Source organism: Bombyx mandarina, chromosome 17 (assembly GCF_030267445.1).
Source record: "Bombyx mandarina strain Sakado chromosome 17, ASM3026744v2".
In the NCBI taxonomy this organism is placed as follows: Eukaryota; Metazoa; Arthropoda; class Insecta; order Lepidoptera; family Bombycidae; genus Bombyx; species Bombyx mandarina.
In genome coordinates, this window is record NC_143223.1 from 9274608 (window position 1) to 9301275 (window position 26668).

General features: G+C 36.4%; 1 protein-coding gene across 1 annotated transcript in view; it reads right to left on the reverse strand.

Moving 5' to 3' along the window:
• Positions 1 to 849: 849 nt before the first annotated feature.
• Positions 850 to 26668, reverse strand: part of LOC114240650 (heme peroxidase 2) — a 60206-nt gene continuing 34387 nt past the window's right edge. The window contains exons 5-24 of the mRNA XM_089734405.1: positions 22650 to 22719; positions 19650 to 19779; positions 14854 to 15046; positions 13561 to 13698; positions 12884 to 13113; positions 12446 to 12571; positions 11720 to 11872; positions 10422 to 10597; positions 9412 to 9550; positions 8698 to 8972; positions 8065 to 8238; positions 7329 to 7505; positions 6540 to 6743; positions 5439 to 5681; positions 4701 to 4885; positions 4212 to 4480; positions 3938 to 4087; positions 3711 to 3857; positions 3105 to 3261; positions 850 to 2980 (exon numbers count right to left, since the gene is read on the reverse strand). Coding sequence (XP_089590531.1) covers positions 2789 to 2980; positions 3105 to 3261; positions 3711 to 3857; positions 3938 to 4087; positions 4212 to 4480; positions 4701 to 4885; positions 5439 to 5681; positions 6540 to 6743; positions 7329 to 7505; positions 8065 to 8238; positions 8698 to 8972; positions 9412 to 9550; positions 10422 to 10597; positions 11720 to 11872; positions 12446 to 12571; positions 12884 to 13113; positions 13561 to 13698; positions 14854 to 15046; positions 19650 to 19779; positions 22650 to 22719 — 3528 coding nt within the window. The 3' untranslated portion in view covers positions 850 to 2788. The remainder of the gene's footprint in view (positions 2981 to 3104; positions 3262 to 3710; positions 3858 to 3937; positions 4088 to 4211; positions 4481 to 4700; positions 4886 to 5438; positions 5682 to 6539; positions 6744 to 7328; positions 7506 to 8064; positions 8239 to 8697; positions 8973 to 9411; positions 9551 to 10421; positions 10598 to 11719; positions 11873 to 12445; positions 12572 to 12883; positions 13114 to 13560; positions 13699 to 14853; positions 15047 to 19649; positions 19780 to 22649; positions 22720 to 26668) is intronic.

Genomic DNA, 26668 nt, shown 5'->3' on the forward strand with positions numbered 1-26668 from the left:
TCTCTAGTAGGCATAACACAGGGAGTCCTAATTGGGGTCGGATTACCGAGTATGATTTGTTACGAGCTATTACAGTGATATATTACAGCCTTTACTTAGAATTGCAACAAATGGAAAAATAAGTTTCTGTAAATGTTTTTAAAATAACTTGCCTTTACTACTAACAAGCTAGCGCGTTGAGAAGATCTTAAAGTTATTTGTTTAAATTCTTTGCACAATAACTTAAACTTCTTCTACTCTTAAATTCGATCCAGTAATATTTCATATAGGATTTATAAGTTAACCTAATATTCATTAAAGGTTTTCTCTTATTACAGGATTATTTTAAATTCAATGCAAGATCTACTCGACTTACTGTTGACTGCTGTTTTTGTTATGACCTATGTAAGTGTAGTGTTCTCTTACGCGGCCCGAATTCATTTAAAATACCTTCAAGTCATTTAATCCCGTTTTTGGAGGATACCCGTCTTTTTTTTTATTGCTTAGGTGGGTGGACGAGCCCACAGCCCACCTGGTGTTAAGTGGTTACTGGATCCCGTAGACATCCACAACGCAAATGCGCCACCCACCTTGAGATATAAGTTCTAAGGTCTCAAGTATAGTTACAACGGCTGCCCCACCCTTCAAACCGAAACGCATTACTGCTTCACGGCAGAAATAGGCAGGGTGGTGGTACCCACTCGTGCGGACTCACAACGCGCACCGTTGTCCGTTGCGTTCTGTTCTAAGTACTGTACTGTACTGGTCGGGTGTCAATCGGATAGCATCGTAAAAGTTCGAGTAATATTGTGCGAACAAGAATGAGTATGTATGAGCTGTTTGGGTTCGTTTTCAACATTAAAAGAACAATTACCTAGTTTCTTTATTTTTTGTTTTTAGGTGATATACCAGATAAAAAACTAAAAAAAACCTAAAGCTATAACATAAAAACTATTACTTACTCAATATTATACAAATAATTTACAAGAGTTCTTAAACTTATTTTCTAGGCAGTGAAGGTACAAGAATAAACTTAATTAAATTTTTATCTAATATTGTTGTTTGTTGTTCTTAGTTTACGGTAAAATATGGTAACATTGTGGTTTTATTAAATATTCTCTATCATTTATGTTTGATATCACTACAGTTTGTACAGGGAGAATTGTGAGTGTCTCGCCCAGTTACGCTGGAACAGCCCTCTGGGTTACCAGCTTAGGTAGGAAAAAAAGTGAGTGAGCTAATCTATGGTAATCATGGCGTTAGTGAAATAATTATAATATCTATAACGAAAAAAAACTACGAAATATCGGATCGTGGAAACGGTTTAGTAGCTTTTTTTGTGCGATTATTTAACAATTTTAATTAAGACGTCCCAAATATTTTTATACATTTAGTTTAATTTTGTTTGGGAATTAATTTTTGCAAATATTAGCTATAATGAAAGAAACTATATTTGTAGAACTTGTACGGTAGATAGCTTGACACTTATCGGATAAATTAATATTGTTATCGTCATCTATTCATGGAAAATTGACAGACGAAGATGTTACTTAAAAATATTGTTTTATTTAGTGCGCAGTACCTTACGAAAAAATCTTACAATTATTTGTTGACGCACCTTTAGACTAGTTTTATTTACATTTAAATACTTCTAGAACAAGCTTGAAGACCAAATTTTATCTCTTAAATTCAAGTCAAATGATAAGGTATATTACAATGAAATATTAGAGTGGAATAATTTAAATGTTAGTTTATTTTTAAAAAAAAGATGGTCAAAGCTGTTCTTGAACACTTGTGATTCGATTCGATCGCCAATCGATATTCCAATTCAGTAACTACATAATACTGTGAAATTCTAAATCTCATTTTACGTAATCATACAATATTATAACTACTTGATTGAGAGACCATATCAATTTCTCTCAATGTTTGTAAGAACGATTTGGCAGACAAGACCATTTGAGGTTAAACTCCGTCGTTTACGATCGATTTAATGCCGAGTGCCAATGGGTTAATAAGTAACTGTTATTTTAAATTCAGCGTGAAATTCCACCACTGAGCTTGCATTACTGCTAAGTAGCTATCATACTTTTAGCTTTGTAGGGTATGATATCCTTTATAGTATCTGCAGTATAATCTATATTTATATATAAAAATGAATTGCTGTTCGTTAGTCTCGCTAAAACTCGAGAACGGCTGGACCGATTTGGCTGATTTTGGTCTTAAATTATTTGTGGAAGTCCAGAGAAGGTTTAAAAGTGGTGAGAGAAGGTGAAAAAATATGAAAATGCTCGGAATTAAATAAAAATAACAATTTTGTTTTTCTTTTGATGTGTCCCCCGTCGGACGGATTCCTTTTGTTTGTTTTAAGTTTATTTTATACAAAAGTTTAGGTCTTTTATTTATCGATTGAGGCACTACGAAGTCTGCCGGGTCAGCTAGTCTGCAATATAATTAGGACTTCGAGTTGCAGTTTTAAGGTGAACGACTGTAAACGAGGCGATGTGATTCGGCTAAGCACTGCTCTTGCTAGGGCCAGTGTTAGCAACACTCCCGGTTTGAGCCCCGTGAGCTCACCTACTCGCCCGGTTACGCTGACATAGCCTCTCAAGGCTATCAGCTTAGGTAGGGAAAAAAATATGCGAAGTCTATAATAGGCTCGGGTAAATTGTCTGCATATTTGTGCCAGAAAATAGTAAAATTCGTAAGTAGTGACTGGAGTTTGGAACGTTTAGCTACCCAGAGAGTAATGGGTTCACTCGAGGTCAGGATGAGTCCGACTATCGTCAATGTCCGATGGTGTAGTTGCTCACTTCGCTATGTAGGGTGTCAGGTCGGGGAATTTGAAGTTAATGGTCTGTCTTCGAGGCGGGCGAGGGTGTGTGACGGGCGCGGGGGTGGGACACTGCGCGGTGCACACGTCATCGCGCAGGATCGCCTCGCGCGGCCACTCGCGGACCAACTGCGCGCAGTCGGTGATACGGAGAGAGGCGCATTGTGCCTGAAAGAATTACAATGACATAAATTCATTTTCTAAATAACGATACGATATCTTCAACTGATCGTCGGTTTACTTCATAGGTAGCCCACCTACAACGAATGATTCATTTCGTTTCAGTACTTACTCCTTCTACAGTGCAGATACACGAAGTACACGGTGATGGGAAAGCGGACTCGCCCACAGCGACTGAGCGGCCCGCGATGAGACAGCCCTGGGTTGAGCTTTCACGCCACGCTGACAGATCCAACTTAGGTAGAGATGCGCATGGTACACGTGGATTACTGAAAATACATCCAAGTTATTGTATAATTGACTATGACAGAATGGTTTCAGATCGATTCAATATAAGATCATCAAAAACTAGACATGATGTTTAACTATTCTTGCATGTATGTATAAAATTAATACTGTCAATCGTCTTCTAATATAAACCCAGTTAATATTACGAAATGTTATTGTCGGTAAAACTGATAGTATAGCTGTAAGTCCAAGCAATTTAAGCCTGCGGTCTCTGGTGTGAGGCAAGAATGAGATGGATTAACGATTTACACGACTTCCTTTTAACAGGTAGGTTTCGCAGTAATCGTAACGGCTTGATTGTGTCCCTAGTTTTGCTATTTCGTATGTCGTTCATTATGTAATGTGACCATTAATTCTGAGCAAAGTGCTCACCTGCCCTCAAAGGAAGATATGTCTTGTTATATAAGTTATAAGTCCATAAAGTACTCACAGGAAGTTGCTGGGTAGGTCAAAGGCGGCTCTTTGGATGTCGCCGGGTATGTCAAAGTTATCACAGAGCACCTTCGAAAGAGTCGCTTTACGGATTTCGGCAAGTTGTTGTTCGGTAAAACGAGCAGCCGTATTGTCGTTTTCGTACCTAAATAATAAGATTTATTTTAAAAATACACCTTCAGATTTTTTTTTTAGGTCCTTCAATATGTTTGACAAGCTTCTTACCAAAAACGATCGCATTTTCTGAGCTGCCTGAATTGGATAGCAATGATGCAAGCAAAGGTCGGTCCGATGAGCCCTCCTTGAAGTGGCCTTTCACTCATTCCACCGGGGAACAGATCAATATCATCAACGGTTGCATAAATTCTCTTAAACCTAAAAAGTATGTAATATATATATTTAAATATTCAGGTTTTGAAAGTGAAAATAGATAATATAAGATTTAAACACTGCTTAAACTCGATGCTAGAAATGTACAATTGAACTCAACCAATCTCACCTTGCGATAACCTCATCAGGAATTTCTCTAGCCAAGTCATCGAATGTGGTAGCTCTTTTTAAATTACACAGGGCTCTGTAGTTATTGTATCCAGGAACACCGTGGTCCCTAGCTCTTTGGATGTTGAGAGCGATTAAATCGATCCCCGAGAACGGTATACGACGGTCTTCGAATAGATGGTTAGTGACTTCGCCGGTGATGAACTGGTCAAGGGTTTCCATCGGAGTTGAGGAAAGACCCCGCATAAGCTCGTCGACAAGTGGAGGATGCTGGAAAAATAAAAAAAATCTTCTTGGCGACTCTTCTTACTTCAAATTTGGACCTTTGGCTATAGGTTTAAGGTTGCCAATTAAGCCTCCTTTGTATTGCACCTGATAGGTGAACGAGCTAATATCGAAGTCAACATCCATTTAGGCTCATTATATACCTCAAAGTACAAGCAGTACAATACGTTTCCTATAGACTATGTGAATTATTAGAAATACTTACAGACATGAACATATCGGTTCTGAAAAAGCCGTCCCTTAGGAGAATTGGTGGTTCCACAGGCTGGTAGTTGGGTGACAGGCGCGGAAGATGTGGTCGCAGTAATGAATGTCCAATCCTGAAGGCTGCTGTAGCGAACTCGGTCACGATTGCAGGGTTACAGGTAGGAGAGTACTCTTTGTAGTATCCTGCAAATAATGTGTTAGTCAGGTAACTTTCATCATCGGGCTTCCATAATTCATAGTATATTAACAATTCATATTAGGAAACAGTAAGTTGGCAATAAAAAATTGAAAAACATAATTAATTAGGTATATCTATCGTTAACAACTTTTTTGTGTCACGTTTGATTTTCCCGCAAAAACGTACGAAGATTTATTCCGACGTTTATATTAAAAAGTTAGTACAGTGCAACCTCGATATAACAAATTGGAAGGGAACAAAAAAATATTCGTTATATCAAGTAATTCGGTAAACTGAGGTCTGTTATAAAAAGGTTTTGGGTTGACAAAATTAGGTAATTAGAGGTATTTACACTTTTTTTTGATAGTTGTAAATTCGTTATAAAGAGTTTGTTTACAAGAAATCTTCGCAATGAAAAGGTATATTTTACATTGACTCATATGGACAGTTCAAGGGGATAACGAATAATTTGTTAAATCGAGGACGTCGTTATATTGAGGTTCGTTATATTAAGGTTGCACTGTAATATGAAAGTGTAAAACTAGATATTATTTTTACCGGAAGGCAACAGTTTTAGGCCATAAAGGTTGACAGCGTTCCACGATAGCAATCTGGGTAGGAATTCATTATAGATTATATGCGTGAACTGGGCAGCCATAATACGGCGAGCGTGTTCGAAGAGTAATTCTGTATCCCAGTGTGGGTTCACGCCTCTCAGGCCTTCGACAATTCGGTTATGTTCCCTAAGGAAGATGGTGTGAATCGCTGTCAGTGCCGGTTGCTCTGAAGCTCTGCCGTCACCTGTTAACAAATATAAGGTATTACGTATAAGTATTTGGTGCTAATACATTTTAGAGCTACTACTACTAACCCAGCGGTCGGGGAACCGGGGTAAATTACCCCGAATGGGGTAAAATGAAATTTTGGGTGGTAAAAATGAAACTTTTTTGAGTAAAAAGTATATATTGAAGTGAAACTTCTTTAGAATCGTTAAATTTTTTGTTATTGTTTTCTTTTCAAAATTATCATGGGGGCTATAATATGAAGGATGCTAAAAAGAAGCGATTTCGTTTTATTTTTGTTCTTCGCCATGGGGTATTATCAACTTACACAAATATTTTGGGGTAATAATTAAAGAAGTTCCCCGACCGCTGTACTAACTCATTATCATTTATTGGAAGTAGGTACTACCTACTAATTAGTATTCAAATCAAATTATAATTTGCATACCTAAATGTTATCTCAGTTTGTAGAACAAAAGACAAGAAGAATAATTTACATGATTAATTTTAAAATTATCCAAGACTAATAAAATAGTGTTGTGCAGCCGATAATGTAAAAAGCAAAAAAAATAATTGTAGGTGAACCCTGGTTAATCTTTGACGTAGGTGAATTATTCTATATCTTTTCATTTGTTCGTAAAGATGAAGTTGGTTTGAGATGTCATTTAATTCATATTTATCACAATTTTTGAACAATGCCTGGTAATTATTATATATTCGAGAGTCTAATTATAACTAGATCTCAAAATCGTCGTAATAAATGAATGGTAGATATATAAAATTCAACATAATCTATTTCGATTATAATTATTATAAATATTTCAATGATTTTCGATTTATATCTAAAACAAAATCTTTAGGATTTAAGTTAATTTACCAGCAATGAAGCAATATCCACTGGCGGCTTTGCATTCTGGATGGCTGTCAGATCGCGGCAACAAATCTTTACCGTTGAAAGGATTATTTGTAGCGTTCAAACGTCCATTGAAACCACGTAATTTGCGGAATATGCAAGGATTCTCTCCATAAATCACGGAACCGTCAATGTACGGCGTATTCTGATTAACTTGTTCACGTGGTCCTGGAAAAACGAACAAAATAAATACATAATTTGAGAAGGGCCATGGAAATTTATTTTTGCATCCCATTTAGTGAATAATCTAACTTTGTATGCAATGAAACAAAATGCAGTAGAATTAATCTATATACATAAATAAAATTGGAGTGTCTGTTTGTAATATTGAAATAACCGCTTTTTACTACATGCACATGAATATATATACCAAAATAACATTTTTTACAATTTTTGTCTGTCTGTCTGTTTGTTCCGGCTAATCTCTGGAACGGCTGCACCGATTTTGACGGGTCTTTCACTGACAGGTAGCTGATGATATAAGAAGTAACTTAGGCTACTTTAGAATTTTTTAGACTAGCTTCGCCCCGGGGCGTCACCCGCGGTACGAGAATAACCGCGCGTAACATCGCGGGACTCAACTATTAATAATAAAATTTAATGTTTCCGAAGCGAAGCGAGGGCGGGTCGCTAGTTAAATATAAAATACAATTTTATACAAATATAAAATACAATTTTATACAAATATAAAATTGAACGAATTTTCTTCGGCGTTCGAGATATAACCTAAGAAAATGTAAATCAGTTAAATACCTAACTGCTGTTGTCCTGGCAAACTTCTCATGAAGGGGAAGCATAGTCGTTCTCCGGAAGTGACGTTGACTTCTGGATAGTAATGGTCACCTCGTGGTACTGGAAATGGATTGCATTCAGGATGGACGGTGCGAGGCGAATCGCACGATCTGCAGTCCGGTATGGACTCGTGGAAACCTGTTGCATGTCAACATAAATTTGTTAAGTCACTATCATTTGTAGCTGAAATAAAGCAGTCCTTTTATGACAAAGAATATGCATAATTATATAGTTCTGTAAAAAAAGTGTCAGACTACTGTCAGACTTGTCGATATTCAAAATTTCAACTGATAGATTTGATTACGACTTGATAATTTTATACCAAGTTAGACTAATTAATAATTAATAATAGATAGATAATATTAATAATAATTAGTAATTAGTTAGATACGAAAGTGTAGAATAATCATAGGTTTCCACGTAAAAAAAGCTTTGTTTTGTTCTTTGTTCATCATATTACGAGTATTCATTATGTTTAATTATTTTATTTAAGATGTTGTTTATATTATAGAGCAACTGTGACATAAAAACAAAATTTCGATAAAATTCTTTTATTAAATGTATTCGGTAAATTAAATTAAAATCCACTCAAATCTAATTAGACAATTATAAGTTTTCCTTAAATATGTATTAGTGTACGTTAAAGATAATATGAATATAATTTTGCACAGTTATAGAATATTTAAAGTAATAATACCTTTGTGAATCGGTGTCATGGTGAGCTCGTGGTCCAAAAATTGTGCGAACTGCATCACCATTAGCGTATAACGGGTATGCAAGTTAGATATATCAGGATGGATTACAGTTGATATCACGCGAGGCGACGGTAAAGGAGTTCCGGTAACTGAGTTAATGCGGGGACGACTGACTCCTGAGGAAGAAAAAACTGCATTTAATAAAGAAAATAAAGGTTTTTTGTTTGAAACACAAATGGGCCATGGTAAACTAGTTAAGTATAGTGATAGACTATTAACAATAGGACTTGATAATCTTCGCCCAATTTGTATAATGAAATTAGGAGTTTAAATTTCAATCGAACAGCAATACCACACTTTAAACTAAATTATTTAACTGTTTTGCGAGTGAAATATATCAAATGGCAACATAGCTACAATTTAGGAAGAATTGGGTTGGAGAATAAGGACTTTTACTGTGAACGTATTGTAGGAAAGATAATTGGTGGTAACTGGAAACGGTACCGTATTTGTATCTTCTGGTTTTAAAGCACAAACAACTATAATATTAGCAGGATGTGATAGGTCCCTTTAATCACTTACGGTACCCAAGTCGATTTTTGGCGCAAAAGCAAATAAGGTAGGACATTTATTACCGTCTTCATACACCGGTGGCAGCAGTCTAGCGAAGGTCGTTAAACTCTTCCCGAGGTTTGGGTTCCTCAAGTTGTTGCAGTATCCGGTGTAAGTTCTGAATGGACTGTTAGCGTCGCACGGGCCGCTGTCGTCACATTGCGGTTCTATTGTCGGCCCACCGAGTTGATCTTGTCCGAGGAAGCTGCTAATGTCGACTGACTGCAATGAATCAGCGAAATCGTTGGTCGTGCCGAACCCGAGAGCGTCGTCGAAGATTTGACGTTTGCGACGATGCCTGAAATTGGGACGAAAATTATAAAAATCAAAGCCTCTATAAGGATTCTTCTTCTTCTGCTTGTTCTTAAACCACTATGTGGGGCTGGGCACCATATTTTTCCATTCAGGCCTATCATACCTCATCTCTGCACTGCACATCCTTCTTTTGCATATCCCCTTCACACAGTCCGTAGTCAGTAGTTTTCAGTTTGTTTGCATAACTGCGTTTTTATGATTCGTAACTTGTTCCATGAACACTCCATGGTTTTTTTGTGAAGATCACATTGCATTATTAAAGATTTTCAGATAATTACTACCATCACACACACAAACACACACTATTCATTGTAAATATAATGGTATATTGTCATAATTTTTTTTAAAGTTTAAATAAGTTATAGAAGTTACCTGTGATAATGCACAGTTGTAATTAAAAGGAAACCTTAATGTAAACTTACCCTTCCCCAACGGAATTGATCAGTTCATTAGTAGCGAACTCCAAGAACAGCGAAGTGTTGGCCAGTTTCAAAGCGTATTTGTTGGCTTTTGAGAACGACGCGGCTGTACCGACCGGGGACTTAGGGTCTGCACCTCCACCTATTTTTTTTCAATTAAGAATTTAATTCGATTAAGATAATATAATGAACACATGTCCAATTGTAATTGTATTGACAACGTACCTACAAACATATTTATCTCTTAAACTACATTTTCGTTAATGTGTAAAAAATACACGAACTTCGGGTGGTATGACTGTTGAGTTGTTTGCTTGTGGTAATATTATGACTGTTATTGAGACTTAGTGTTTTATAGAAATCTAATCTTTATATAAAGGTAGCTTTTTTTTAAAACGCTGTTTTCTTGTCTGGTTTAAATTTATCAATGTGTATGATATAGCAATGTGCTATAATATAAGCAACATCTTAAATAAAATAACTAAGCATAATGAATACCTACTCGTAATATGATGATAGGAACAAAGAACAAAACAAAGCATTTTTTACGTGGAACGTGATTAGCCGAGCCCATAGACGTCGTAAAGTAAATGCGGCCACCTTGAGACATGAGGTTTAAGTCTCAATTAGCTATACCACACTTCAAACGAGAAGACGTGACTCTTTCGTTACAGAAATATACAAACTAATGATACTTATCCACGTGGGCTTACAATACACTATTCTAATTATACGAATTACAGTTTTTATAGGTTTTGATTTTTGTTACACAATGTTATTTCTTCTAGAAGTCATTGTTTAATTTATAGAAAAATCGGCATCTGCTTGGAGGATTTTAACGCCTACATAGAAGTGTAGCTTGATACAAATACACCGAGTGTCTTATCTTTAAGGCTACGATAGCCTACGCAAAATTATCACAATGGAGTTCTACTTCCGAAAATAATCGCGTATAATCGTTTTACTGTTCAAAATCATAGGTGAAACAGGAAACAGTATTCCTGGTGACTTACGTGATTCCCACAACATATATTCCAGTTTCTTTCTGTCGATCATTTCCTGCTTAGCTTTTTCAATAGCAGCGTTCAACATATCGTGGGATAAACGTTCAGCCGCTTTGGCGCCAGTTTCGTCTCTCCAGGCGGCGAGTTCCAAGCGATTGTGTTGGGAACAATGCTGAGCCGCGTTTCTGAGTGAAAACAAAATAAACGTACTAAATTAGTTTTTTTTATTGCCTTGTAGGCAGACGAGCATACGGCCCACCTGATGGTAAGTAGTTACCGTCGCCCATGGACTTCAGCAATGCCAAGGGCAGAGCCAAGCCGCTGCCTACCAAATGACAGTGAAACCAGTGACAGTCGGATAGTCGTGGTCACTTTAATTGGATAAATTTTAATCTCACGTTAACTTACTTTAGTAGTCTACTTAAGCAGTTAAGTAGTAGAAACTATGAAAAATGTGCTTAGCATTCAGAATGTCGAAAGTTGAAAAAAGAATGAAAACGCGTCATTGAACCTTAAATAATTTGCTAAATTGTTCGAAAGAGTCATTTTTTGGATTAGGATGGTAAAGATTTTACGAAGTTGACAAACATCTATCTAATTGTACTTAAAACTACGGTTTGACGTTTTTGCAATCAGTAAAAGCAACTTTGTATGTACAGCAACAGACAGTATAACTATATATAGAACTCATAGATGTCAGTACAAACTTAAAAACTATGTCAAAATATATGAAACTACCTAATTAAAAATGTACGTAGTAATTAGTGTATTTGATCTTCCAGATTTGTAAAATTATTTGTATTAAAAACATTTAAAAATTCAAGTATTACGTTTAATCATAAACAAAAAATAAAATAAATTTAAACTTATCAGGTCTAAGGTACGATTTTTTAAGCTATTGCATAGCTTTTATCGCGGGCCTTGAGCGTGGCGACCGAATCATGAAATTCCGAAACGAAAAAAACCTTACACCCCTCATTCCGCCTACCATGTAGCTCGCGTTCAGACATTCACACGTTGCGCTTGTGTAGTGTTTGTGAATAAGCGCGTGGCGTGACGTCACACTGCATGCGCATCATGAAAAGTCTGCCCATCTCTCTCTCGCGCGGTCTAGCTTATGAGTGTGAAGGGGACAGTTAAGGTTTTGCTTTTATTAATGTTTAATATAGCGTGGTCTTGTTTTATTATTGTTTTAATATTAAATTATCATTGTCTAATTATAATTGCATAAGTTGATAAAAAATGCTATGCAATAGCTTTACCGCGGCAGTTCCCGAGTGCCACACGTTTTTATTTTATTTACTTACAAGAAGGGATCTTCCTTAACAAAAGCCTTAGGTTGTATGTTCACAATCGTGTCGTCAGCTGCACAGAGTAAGCCGGACAAAGAAACTTTCCTGATGGCGGCCAGTTGTTCCGGTGCGAACGATGAAGGAGGAATATCATTTTCATACCAAAATCTAAAACAAAAAAATAGGTTTTTTTTATTGCTTAGATGGGTGGACGAGCTCACAGCCCACCTGGTGTTAAGTGGTTACTGAAGCCCATAGACATCTACGACGTAAATGCGCCACCCACCTTGAGATATCAGTTCTAAGGTCTCAGCATAGTTACAACGGCTGCCCCGCCCTTCAAACCGAAACGCATTACTGCTTCATGGCAGAAATAGGCAGGGAGATGTTACCTACTCGCGCGGATTCACAAGAGGTCCTACCACCAGTAAGAAAAATAATAATCAGTAACTTTTGTTAAATATTCAGTATATTTTTGAAATGTTTCCAGATTTCGTGTGCTATTGTTTTTGTATGCATGCTTGAGTCCACTTGATGTTAATTATAACCAGCATCATAGTAACAGCCATTCACTACTGCTATCAAACTGGGACGCAATATTATTATTATTTTGTTGGCAGCGGCTTGGCTCTACCCCTGGCATTGCTGACTGACAATAACAAAAAGAGCTTTTTGCTATAGATAACTTGTGCAGCGCTGTATTGGTCTACAACATGTCTTACCAACAGCTATTGAAATTACCTGTCGCTTTTCTTCATGTTGGCAAACTGCAACGCTAATACACAAGCGAGTGTTGAGCCCACGACAGCACCGGACGCCGGTTTTTCCATTGCGCCTCCTATCATTAATTCCATGTCTTCAGCGTTCCTGTAGACGGGGGAAAATGAATTATTTTCGGTATATACTAAAAACAAATTTGAAGTTGTTCTCGACGCAATAACACTGATGGAACATATGATCAAATATCTATGTTACGATGCATGTAAATTTGGAACAAATTTATGTATTTACTCAGTGGTCATAATGATTTAAAAGCGCTTCCAAAAGCACAATTCAATAAAACTATTCTCGATTTATGTTTTAATTGAACTGTGATTGTGTATACAAAAACTCATTATGAATTTTTTTTTCTTATCTTGAAACTAATTTCATTAATTTTCACTAACAAATTAAAAGTACCTGTACAAATCAGCCATCATCTCTTGCTGGGTCTGATCAAATCCCATTTTCTCCAAGTCTCCGAATGTCTTCACAGCAGCTGTCGGTTCGCACATTTTTAAGGCTCTCAAATATGGGGCAACACCGTGATCTCTTGATCTGTTCAGGTCCCATTGTGTTGAGGGAGGGAATCTTGAGACGTGTTGGGCGCTGGTGTGGATTAAATGCTCAAGAGAGATCGTAGTGTTGACCTGAAATGTAATTATGATGTATGAGTAGTACAATTAATTGTTTCTATAAAAAAAAAATTCTCAAATATGATTTCTTAAATTATTATTGTTTTAACTATCATAACGAGTATTGTGATATGGTAAATTTGTATTTCAAATCAGATACAAAAACAATAAAATAATTGATGATCATGTTCTTTTTTATTGCTTAGATTGATGGACGAGCTCACAGCCCACCTGGTGTTAAGTGGTTACTGGAGTCCATAGACATCTACAACATAAATGCGCCCCCACCTTGAGATATAAGTTCTAAGGTCTCAGTATGCTTACAAAGGCTGTCCCACCTTTCAAACTGAAACGCATTACTGCTGTACGGTAGATGTACTACGATTCAGTGATTATCAATCGATTTACGCGAGTTTTTCTTTAGAATTCGAAGATGATTAACACAGGAAGTGATCTACTTACCAATTTTTGATTCATCATCGCCTTGAAAATAGGCGCTACCGCCACAAGTTCCGTGTAGATTCCTGCGCGGTTGGCACTTGAGTAGCCTCGCCAAAATCCGAGGGAAGTCAATTTCAATTCTGCTTTGGCCATTCCCACCTGAACATCAGATTAGACACTAAAAATCACGTTTCACTTTCGTAGCTCTCAAGTATTACGTACGTACCTACGGGACGGTAATGAAAATAATTTAAATTACTTTATACAGTTTTGTTACATAATATTAATTTGTTTCGTTGTCTGATAAAAAAGTTTTTTATAAGCAACCTTTTTTATTTTTATTGCCCGAGGCTATAGGCTGACGAGCTTACGGCCCACCTGATGGTGAGTGATTACGGTCGCCCATGGATTTCAGCAATGTCAGGGGCAGAGCCAAGTAGCTGCCGCTGCCTACCAGCCAGGCCGCTGCCTACCAGCTAAGACGCTGCCTACCAGCTAAGATGCTTTCTACCAGCCAAGCCGCTGCCTACCAGCTAAGACGCAGCCTACCAGCCAAGATGCTGCCTACCAGTCAAGTCGCTGCCTACCTTTTAACTCATTTAACATTACTATAATTATTTAACACACTTTTTTGATAAAAAATGATAAATTATTGATGAAAACGCATCGTACCTCGCCTAGTAATACCGGCAAGAACTCATTGTAGGTGATATGCTGAATGATAGCGGCCATAGCATACTACAGGTATAGCCTACCTATTACTGGTGGTAGGACCTCTTGTGAGTCCGCACGGGTAGGTACCACCGCCCTGCCTATTTCTGCCGTGAAGCAGTAATGCGTTTCGGTTTGAAGGCTGGGGCAGCCGTTGTAACTATACTGAGACCTTACAACTTATATCTCAAGGTGGGTGGCGCATTTACGTTGTAGATGTCTATGGGCTCCAGTAACCACTTAACAACAGGTGGGCTGTGAGCTCGTCCACCCATCTAAGCAATAAAAAAAAAAAAAAAAAAAAAAAAAAAAAAAAAAAAAAAAAAAAAAAAAAAAAAAAAAAAAAAAAAAAAAAAAAAAAAAAAAAAAAAAAGCCGCTGCCTACCAGCTAAGACGCTGCCTACCAGCCAAGCCGTTGCCTACCAGCTAAGACGCTTTCTACCAGCCAAGCCGCTGCCTACCAGCTAAGACGCAGCCTACCAGCCAAGATGCTGCCTACCAGTCAAGTCGCTGCCTACCTTTTAACTCATTTAACATTACTATAATTATTTAACACACTTTTTTGATAAAAAATGATAAATTATTGATGAAAACGCATCGTACCTCGCCTAGTAATACCGGCAAGAACTCATTGTAGGTGATATGCTGAATGATAGCGGCCATAGCACGTCTCGTCTCCAAGAACAAGGTGGTGTCGTCCCAGAAGGGATTCAAAGAGTATAGTTGTCCGGCGATGCGGTTGTGCTCCGATAAAAGAGCTTTGTACAGAGGCGCTGTCGGTGTTTGAATGTTGCATCTGAAAGTTTACAATCCATTCAAAATTGTTTTAGCAATAAAAATATAATATAAAGTTTATATATAATAATATAAAATTGACAGGTCAATAAAAGACGCGGAGTAGTTGATCCCAACTTACAGCACGTTTGTTCCTCTTCTATCGTGTTGAAGCCATGTAAACTATATAATTTTATATGAAAATCTCTATATATAAAAATGAATTGCTGTTCGTTAGTCTCGCTAAAACTCGAGAACGGCTGAACCGATTTGGCTAATTTTGGTCTTGGATTATTTGTGGAAGTCCAGAGAAGGTTTAAAAGGTAGATAAATATGAAAATCTCTATATATAAAAATGAATTGCTGTTCGTTAGTCTCGCTAAAACTCGAGAACGGCCGAACCGATTTGGCTAATTTTGGTCTTGAATTATTTGTGAAAGTCCAGAGAAGGTTTAAAAGGTAGATAAATATGAAAATGTACGGAAATAAAAAAAAAAACAATTTTGTTTTTCCTTTGATGTGTCCTCCGTCGGACCGATTCTTTTTGTTTGTTTTAAGTTTATTTTATACAAAAGTATAGGTCCTTTACTTATCGTATGAGGCACTACGAAGTCTGCCGGGTTAGCTAGTTACTAATAATTAATTAGTAATACTTAAATATAGTATTTGGGGTAACGAATCATTGATCAGATCAGACAAATGGAAACTGTAATGAATAAAAAAGTATGATGCCTATTAGTCATAAATAATTGTATATATTACTTTTTAAGTCAATATTCAAATTAAGTTGTAGTAAATGCAAAATGAAGAATTACTAGTTCGAATCGTTAGAAGTATAATTCGCGTCATGTGTTAGTTAGATTTTTTTATTTTTTTTGGGATGCTATCTGATTTTGTTTCAAAAAAGAGATCGTTTATGACTATTTTCTGCAGATATTAAAGTCAATAGCCATTTGATACTTTTTTTTTTAAATTGGATGTAAATAAAAAAATATGTAGACTTGTCTTACTACTTTGTTTGTACGAAGGTTAAGTGACGGTAATTTCAAGTATTCTTTGGTGACAAGGAAGTTGTAAGCGTATTTTTTGCGGACTATTTCGATCGATCGAAACATCGATTAAGAAAGTCAATTACCAGAACCTCTGTGGATCCTTTAAAATTATCTTGTACTGTTTTGAAAGCGATACACGATTACATCGTGTTTTTAAATTTGGTTATAGTAACTGTCGAAACAATTTTTATTTTCTACTTCAATATAATGGCCGCCCGAATGTTGGTGATTTAAAATCGTTTTCAATTATATATGTAAAACAGGAGCACAATTGTGTATGTGTACATGTCTTTGAATAGGCAACGAAAACAAAAGCATTTATTAACTCGGTAAACACTGATGTAAATATGTTAAAGATTGGAATCTGTACGTGAGAATGCATATCATTGCAAGGTTAAGTAGTTCATAATTTGCATACAATAACTTCATGTCGTACAGCATGGATTGATACGAACAGATGGTACACATTGTTATGAAAAATGGAAATTATTTAAGATTAATGAAACAACTGATGCCTTTTATACGAGTAGTTATTAAACGCAGGAGATTATTTGTAGCGTTTATTAATTTAAAGGTGAATGAACCGTACCATTCATTTAAATCATTTTTATTATTAACATTCTAAAATATCGATATTGATAAACTGTTTTTAGAATCAATACCAGATTTATTTAATTAATGAAATAATAATTTATTTTGATGTATATAATTTTTTCAATTGTTTTATATTGTTCATTCGCGGTCGCGGTTAATCGCTATAGGTACTTCTGAACTTTTCAATGGTAAATAAGGGCTCTTGATATGTTTTGTCTATCTTTCAACCCACAGACGTATATTGAGGAAAATAGGCCTCCTCCAAACCTCGCCACAATGACTAGTCCTGCACTGCCTACATGCCTCCACCCAGCGGATACCCGCGACCTTCTACAGGTCGTCGGTCCAACTTGTGGGAGGCTTTCCCACGCTACGTCTTTCGGTACACATTCATCACTCTAGAACTTTTTGGCCCCAGCGGCCATCTGTTTTATGTGTATTATACCCTGCCCATTCAATCCACTATTTTTTTTTTTTTTTATGATTGAAGGATTACTGGTGGCCTCGAGGCCTTTCCAGTTTCACCAAGACAGGTGGGCGAGCAAGGGCTCAGCCAGAAGAGGTGGGATTTGCTAACAGCTACCCGAGCGCCTCCGAAGGAGACCTAACAACTCAAGAGCAACTGCTTCGCGAATGAATCTACTACCGGATCGGAATAGCGACCCGCCGAGAAGATCCGACGAGAAACTCAGTGAGCTGATGCATGGGTTAGGTTTCACGTCGACCTCTTTGTCGAGTTCGACGAGTACGGTTACCGGGGCTCCTAAGCCTGCTCCTAATGTTAGAGCTGAAGGCGTCTAATGCAAAGGTTATTGGATCTGATGGATCCGTAAGGACGTGTCTAGGGCGTCGACAGTGACTGGCTCCTGCGTGATCAGAATTCGGGGAGTAGTCAGCGGCGGCAACGATAAGGCGATTATCATGACGGTAACCCACTATCAGATGAGCCAAATGCTTAGAGTCACGTGAATCGCAAGTGTAATTAATTAGTCATAATGGAACAGTACCAAGGCGCTCAATCGTCGGGATTGGTTCCATTGTAAAATTTACGATAGAATCACTAATTTTTTTATAAATGATTCAACGTATATGAATTTAAAAACAGCCTGCCGGTGCGTTTGCCGCCTTGCATGACCACGAAAAGCGTCACACAACTGTGAATTTTATTTTCCGTTCACATTAAGATGAGCGTAACGTGAAACAATTATCATTTTTACATAGGTATGTTGTTAAAGCGACGAGTCAACCCAATGTAAAGGCCGTATTTGTTTATTTTGAATTCTGAGATTTTCGATGATGACTAAAACCAACATGCTGATTAGTTTCGCAAATTCACATGATTCATCACACGATACGATATCCGCGTTTTGTTTAGTTGTAAATCGTAATTACAAAGTGATTTGCAATGTTTGCAGTAATGCGTTTCGATTTGAAGGGTGGGGCAGCCGTTGTGGTTGTAACCATACTGAGACCTTAGAACTTATATTTCAAGGTCGGTGGCACATTTACGTTGTAGATGTCTATGAGCTCCAGTAACCACTTAACACCAGGTTGGCTGCGAGCTCGTCCACCCATCTAAGCAATAAAAAAAAAAGTTTAAATATATATAACATTGACTATAGACTATTATCATAAAATATTGTAATGTTGTTGTTTTTTCTTATTTGTTTTGGGTTTTTTAATTCTAATAAAGTATTATGTTTCTGAAGCACAATTGTAACTTACTGGCAATTTTGCTAATTTTACAATCGTCAAAAGTAACATCTTTCTGTCTGCAATGTAATATAAGAATCTTACCAACCGTGTAGGTACATAAAATTTAATATTTTATTTTTGGATAAAAAATGACGTTGGATTTTCTAGGAAATGCTGTGTAATTAATCAGTTAAGTTAAGCTTTAGTGAAAGTCATTCATTGGTGTTTCTGGGAACATTATATTCTAATAATTGAAAAAAAGCAATATGAGTCGATGTCGTTGTTAAATGTGATTATGAGAATAATTCACACATTAATGTGGTGTTTCAATAATATCTGAGAATCAGTATTGTATGAGAAGATTTCCTTAATAAAACGACTGTGATGCAATATGATACAACGTTGTTTCCTCAATTTAATTACCTTTTAAACTTTATGTATACATGTAACATATAATTGTTTGGTTAATAACGAAATTGATTTATGCTTTATATATTGTTGTATTTTCGAATGTTTCTCTTTCTGTCTGGCTGCCTGTTTGATTTTGACAGTGCAGTAAAGTAATATTAGCGAATTTGAGATCGTTTGTACTTGATATCTTCTATATAGATAAAAATGAATTGCTGTTCGTTAGTCTCGCTAAAGCTCGAGAACCGCTGGACCGATTTGGCTAATTTTGGTCTTGAATTATTTGTGGAAAGTCCAGAGAAGGTTTAAAAGGTAGATAAATATGAAAATGTTCGGAATTAAATAAAAATAACAATTTTGTTTTTCTTTTGATGTGTCCCCCGTCGGACGGATTCCTTTTGTTTGTTTTAAGTTTATTTTATACAAAAGTTTAGGTCTTTTCTTTATCGATTGAGGCACTACGAAGTCTGCCGGGTCAGCTAGTTAGGACATATTTTCAGCACAGAATTTCTGGTATTTTTATTAAATGGATGTAGGTGTGTAAATTTTCTATAGGCATCTGACACCGAAGTTGTAAGCTGAATTAGCAATAGAACAACACAAAACCGACAAAACACATCACCAGCTAAAAAGATACATAAAAAACACAAGTAAAAAGAAACAAAATATGGCTTGCAACATAAGGTATGTGCGCATGACTAAACAAGACAAAGTGCTGAATTTGTACACAACGTTCCTTACAACTATACTAACTAATTCTGGCCAGATGTGTTCATGTTGTAATAACCATACCCTAACCATAACCCCTATCAATCGCATACGAGTTTTTCTTTCAATTTATATGTACGTATTAACACAAAAAAATGTTGTACTCACTTTCTGCACGAGGCTATATCAACTTTCCCAGCGTCGTATAGACGTAGCGACCGCAGTTCCTTCTCCGAGCTTCCGTATAACGCGGAACCGTCGAGGAAAGACGTAGCCAAGTTCATCTGTTCGCGGTGCTCTGAGAACAAAGTTTATAATCAGAATGCTGTGGATAAAATATTTGTATACATTACTAGCTGACCCGGCAGACTTCGTAGTGCCATTAATCGATAAACAAAAGACCTAAACTTTTGTTTAAAATAAACTTAAAACAAACAAAAGGAATCCGTCCGACGGGGGACACATCAAAGGAAAAACAAAATTGTTATTTTAATTTAATTCCGAGCATTTTCATATTCATCAACATTTTAAACCTTCTCTGGACTTTCATAAATAATTCAAGACCAAAATTAGCCAAATCGGTCCAGCCGTTCTCGAGCTTTAGCGAGACTAACGAACAGAAATTTATTTTTATGTATATAGGATAGGAATTAATACGCCCTGTATCAAGGTTAACTGCTTTCTGTACAACGTCCCTAACCCGGTTGGATAAAGAAAGTTTCTTAAGGTGAGGGTCGAAACATTTCGCTATCAAACCGTGCACCAACATAATTATCAGAATAATCAACATGCCACACGGTGGTAGTCTCGTGGGCCAGGTCTAAATATTTTATTAAAATGACAATTGTTCATTTCATTCTAAGACAAATTACAAGTAGAATAGTATACTGGAGCCAGCTTTTTAAGTGGAAAGACCGCTTGTATCGGGAAACACCGCATTTAATTAAATTAATACTTTTTTTTTTTTAAACTGGTCCCGTGATATGTTCGTAAAGAACTTGTGTTACAGGTACCAGATAACGGATATAAATGTAAGATTTTTATTATACACATAGATATATTTAATATACATCCCTAACCCTGGAAAAGACATTTATATTTATCATACTTATATCTTCCCTTGGCGGGATTCGAACCCGCGACCCCCTTGTGTAGTGACCATGTCACTTACCATTACACCAGACGGCCGTTTGTTTGTTTTGTTCTGAATCAATGGTGTTGATATGATTTTTACATGATAACATATTTTAGCTGAATTGAGATGATTCAAGTGACGTTGTATTTTTCGTTTTTCAATATCATTCACAGAGTAAAGGAAAATAGCGATTGAGGATATGATTTTTTTGTAGTGATTAAAACAAATATGGCCAATTAAATGTAAAAATCATAATAGCACAGCGACCGGTTTCGCCTCTCAATTACATTCAGTACATTATAATTCTAGTAAAAGATAATTCGTGTATAATATCTGAACGAGACACGCCCGATTTGGTTTGTATTTGGTAACGAGCTTGTTGCGAGGTCACATGCATTATGGCATGAATATCGACGTCCAATCTAGCACGAAACGCGCGATAGCTTCGCGGCAGAAATAGCCATAACCTCTCAACCTGTGCTCACGACATACGTTGTACAACATTCATAATCCCAAGTCAAAATATATATCAGGAAGAATTGAAAAGTTTGGTTGAGTATCTGATTTTATTGAGTGAAGCTTATATTATACTTCCCGGAAATAATGTTTATCGCGCATATTTGTGACATTCCGGAACAGATTTAATTACTTCATTGTAGCCTCGCGGTGCGGTGGTAACAGTACGTGCCTCTTGACGTATATCCTTACTTATACCTATATTTTTAAAGTCACATTACGGACTGTTAAGAGACGGTTGACATCAGTCTTTATAGTAAAACACTTTTAATTCGATTTCAAACTGACGTGTCCCGAACGTAAGCGTAATTGTATATATAAAATTCTAATGAAATCCTTTTACTAATTACCCTCATGTAGTCGGGTCACAGTCCGTGTGATGGTGAATAGTTACCGTCACTAATGATCATCAGCCAAGGACAGCGAAGCTACCTACTTTAGTAATGGTGTCTATAAGATGGGCCTTGGGCTAACCTAAGTAAAGTAATATTATAAAAAACTACCTAATTTCGTTCGATGAAAATTATCAGACTACGTTAATTTTAAATACAGTAATAGACAGCAGCTAGGCTAGGTATTACTGACGTCCATGAGTTTAACCACTCACCATCAAGGGCCGTCATCTGTCTACAAGGGCAGTAAAAAAAACTACATATATTCATATTTTCATTACGGCAATCGACTTATTCACTATTTATTACTCGAGTCTAGTTTAAAATTCGACTAATTTGCAAAGGTCCGGGTCATGACTTCTACTTCGACGGGAAAGGACACGGGAAATACATAAATAACATATTTTAACAATATAACATGTTTTTATAGACAGTGCGTTTCCAGAGGTGTTTTTTGCCACGTACCATCCGGCTATGGAATGAGCTCCCCTCCACGGTGTTTCCCGAGCGCTATGACCTGTCCTTCTTCAAACGAGGCTTGTGGAGAGTATTAAGCGGTAGGCAGCGGCTTGGCTCTGCCCTTGGCATTGCTGAAGTCCATGGGCGACGGGACGGTAACCACTCACCATCAGGTGGGCCGTATGCTCGTCTGCCTACAAAGGCAATAAAAAAAAAAAAACTATATCGCGTAGCTTGAATCTCTCGTTGTGTTCCAGTGCTGTTTCTCCGCCTCCAATGTATAGCATAACTAATTAGTAGATACATATAGTAAAGCGGTCGGGGAACTTTTTTAATTATTACCCCAAAATATTTTTGTGTAAGTTGATATTACCCCATGGCGAAGAACAAAAAAAAACGAAATCGCTTCTTTTTTTAGTATCTTTCATATTATAGCCCCCATTATAAACTTGAAAAGAAAACAATAACTAAAAATTTAACGATTCTAAAGAAGCTTCACTTAAATATATATTTTTTACTCAAAAAAGTTTCATTTTTAACCCCCAAAATTTCATTTTACCCCATTTGGGGTAATTTACCCCGGTTCCCCGACCGCTGATATAGTACGATTGAGTTAGTATATACATAACTATAATTTTTTGAATAATATGTCTGTGATAAACATACCAAAGCCACATGAACCGATGTCTCTCGTTGGCGCAGAGCGTATGTACTCGCAATAGGAATTGCCGCAGTCCTGAAATAAAATCAGCCATTACTTCATATTGAAAGTTAATCGTGTAGTAAGTAAGCCATTTTCGTGGGATAGGTATGTGTGATATGTTATGTGTGTAAATAACAAGAATCATCATACAGTTGATTTTTTAGTTTTGAACAAAATCCACAATACACATTCAGCTAACTTTAATCTAAAATAAAAACAAATTTAATTTAAAATACCTACTACTACAGTGGTTGGTTAATTTTAAAAACAAAACAAGACACGACGCCAAACAAATCCATCCTTGACCTCATGTTGTAAGTACGAGTATCTAGAAAGTTCACAAATGCAAAAGTTCAAATATTAAAATTACAATTCGTGAATATGAGTTAAATACCTATTTCACTAAGAAACTTGGTATTTGCCTGCGGAATTTAACTCCGGCATAGTCTTATCCTTTAGGCCACTACGACTTCTAGATAACAATGTTATAACGTAACGTACTTCTAATATACTAGTTGTAGATAATAGATACTAGTATTATAGTAGTTGCTGATTTTATAAAATAGTAACGAATGCTAATAAACAAAATTAAAAATGGAACTATAGACAATAATTGGCTTTGTCACACTTATGTGTACAAATCAAATCAAATCAAATAAATAAAAAAATTCAACATAAATGAAAGAACATACTTGTTGAACGTCAAAAAGAATTACCGCCAATTCACAAAAACTAGCCTCCGTCCTGAGAAGAACTGGCAAGAAATTCAGCGGGCATGTTTTTTTTTTTTAAATATTTTTTTTTTTTTTAAATATTCATTTTTACAGTGAGTATTATAACGTAACAATTATAGCAATATTGAAATGCCCGGAGCGAGCAACTCATTCCCACTTTGTGCAATCTACCTAAGGTATGGTACCTAAGGTATGGTCGTCTGAATAAATAAAGAACCAGTGTATTGCGCACTGGTTCTGGTATTGTGGGGAATGCGTCAATTCTGAAATCGAAACTTAATGAGGATATACGGATCCTACGCCTATAAGCGACAAATATGTGTGGTCTGATCACACATCATGTTGATTACGACGACGACATTAAGATAAATTATGTAAATTCGATTGATATAAAACTGTGGTCGTCGTGGCCTAACGGATAAGATGTCCGGTGCATTCGTGTTGAAGCGATGCACCGGTGTTCGAATCCCGCAGGCGGGTACCAATTTTTCTAATGAAATACGTACTCAACAAATGTTCACGATTGACTTCCACGATGAAGGAATAACATCGTGTAATAAAAATCATACCCGCAAAATTATAATTTGCGTAAATACTGGTGGTAGGACCTCTTGGGAGTCCGCGCGGGTGGGTACCACCACCCTGCCTATTTCTGCCGTGAAGCAGTAATGCGTTTCGGTTTGAAGGGTGGGGCAGCCGTTGTAACTATACTTGAGACCTTAGAACTTATATCTCAAGGTGGGTGGCGCATTTACGTTGTGGATGTCTATGGGCTCCAGTAACCACTTAACACCAGGTGGGCTGTGAGCTCGTCCACCCATCTAAGCAATAAAAAAAAAAAAAAAAAAAAAAAACTATTTATGACAATTTTATAGGGATATTTATCACATTCGAAAATCGAACAAATATTTTTTAGGCCTTATATTTTTTAATAGAGTTTGAACGTTAAGTTGTTGGATACGGCGTTCTGAATTTCTGCAATAATCATTGATAACTGATAGCGAATTCAAAAGAATTGCAATGAAATACATACTTTAATAAGATGAATATCTTATGTTGTGCTTGTTTGTTAATTTATTCTCATTCTATCCGTTCTCTTTTTTATTCGTCGGGGTATAACAGGTGACGAACTAATCGTTTTTTTTCCACTTAACTCCAGGTAGACTCTGATTTTTTAAAGTCCGCATAAACGATGCGCGAACAAATAGTACAAACGAACGAGGTCACATTTGTTGTATTAGAGAAGATTTGTACTCGTAAATTGGATTACTTAGACAGCAATTTTAGAGACAAACTCTAATTTTGTGAATCATGTCAGCATCACGCAAACAATGGCCAACAGTACAACATCACGATTGTTGTTGAGAAGTTGTGCCGAAATAACTTTCACGAAGGTACGTTTTAGATGTATGTATGTATGTAGGTGTGTTATTATTGTTTTACTGATGTAAATGAGTGGACACGTTCACGGTCATTTGGTTTTAAGATGTCCGTTCAGTAGTACCTAGTCCATAGCGCAACCAACAATTTTATTGAATAGTAAAAACTCTGTTCCATACAGTTGAAAACATAGAAAATCGAACGATGCGAATCCAAATTAATAATAATTATTGATTATTATAATATATTTACGGGTGGATCGGTGAAAATGGTTTCACGGATCTAATGCAAATGCAGATTTGGACTATGGAGATTTCTATGGAAGAAGAAATACAAATAGTTAGAATTGTGGTCGAATTTCAATCGAATCGCATTTACTAACAGATTACTTTATTTAAAGAAAAATGATTCCCAATTCGGTACATGTGTGTATTTCGATATTATTATATAAAATGCAAATATTCTGTCTTCGTAATTAAGGAAAAACAATAATACAAGTGGTATCATCATCGATCATTACCGATCATTACCGATCATCATCGATCATCATCGATCATTACTAAGTTTCAAAAATGTATTGGAGGTTCCTACACAAATTATTTTTATTTCTTAATTAATACTGGTTGGGAAAATTACATGAAATATTACGCTTAACACGTTGACTGCGTTACGCGGCTTAAAAAACCTCATGCGCGACCCCATTCTGTGATTTTGCAGTCAAACCTGCGTTCTTCTTATCAGGTATCATACGGAGTGAAAGTCCCACAAACATGGCCCGGCAGTCAACGTTTTAAATGGATTTTGGTCTAAAAGTGATTTTGCATTCCTGTTTTAAGAACAACATGCTCGTATGCTAAGATAGAGTAGGATACTGGTAAATTTAATAAAATTTCGAATAAGATAACAGCGAGACGTTTCTTTAACAACTTTACTTGCTCTTGCCTCGGTTTCCGATACTCATAATACAAGAGACAACCCTAGTTTAGGGGCGTTCAATTTAAAAAACATATTCGTTCGCACTTACACCAGCGTTTACCGTGTCACTATTACCTGTGCGTAGCTCTGATGGCACAAGTCCGCAAGGAACTAAGATTACCTTTCATTGCTTCATCGCTTTCACTGTGCCACGTAACCTTTCTATAAGCGACCTCGCGAACTATCACGAATATTACGAAACTAATGTAGATATGTGGTATAAATTTTACACGTTTAAAACCATATCATTTCATCAGATACCCGTTAATATTTTTTATTTATTAAAGAGTATATCTGTACGCAAAGTAACGCAAAAAATTGGACCGTAATAAAACGTACAAAACGAATTTTGGATTATCTCTAAATAATAATAGTCACGTGAAATAGTTTCTTGGATAAAATTCGCAAGGTTCCCATTGCGGTAGTAAATGTTTTCCAAACATTTTAATTTAATTTCGCGTGATAGGTCACATGTTGCCGATCACAAGCCATAGCGTAACACAAAACGTTTTTTTTTGTAATATCATTATGTATTCTATATTACAATAATATGCCGAAAAATTAAAAGCCTCAATCATCTAAAATTACTCCTCATTAGCCACAGTATTTGCCACTTAAATGTTAAAACATATGTATTTTCTATGATTGTTTAAAGCCTAATAATGGTTTAAGGTCAAGTTCAAGACGAGGTACTCGGATCATTAGGTGCGATTATTAACATCGGATGTGTTTATTGCGACACTGTCGGTTCTTCTCAATAAAAAGCATACGTCCGTTGGCCTTCTACGGGACGTGTGAATCTCCAAGGCACAAACACATAAGAGTAATTTAATTTTGAATTGTGCTTCAATAAAATAGATTATAGATTTGAATGGTTTGACCTTACATGTATT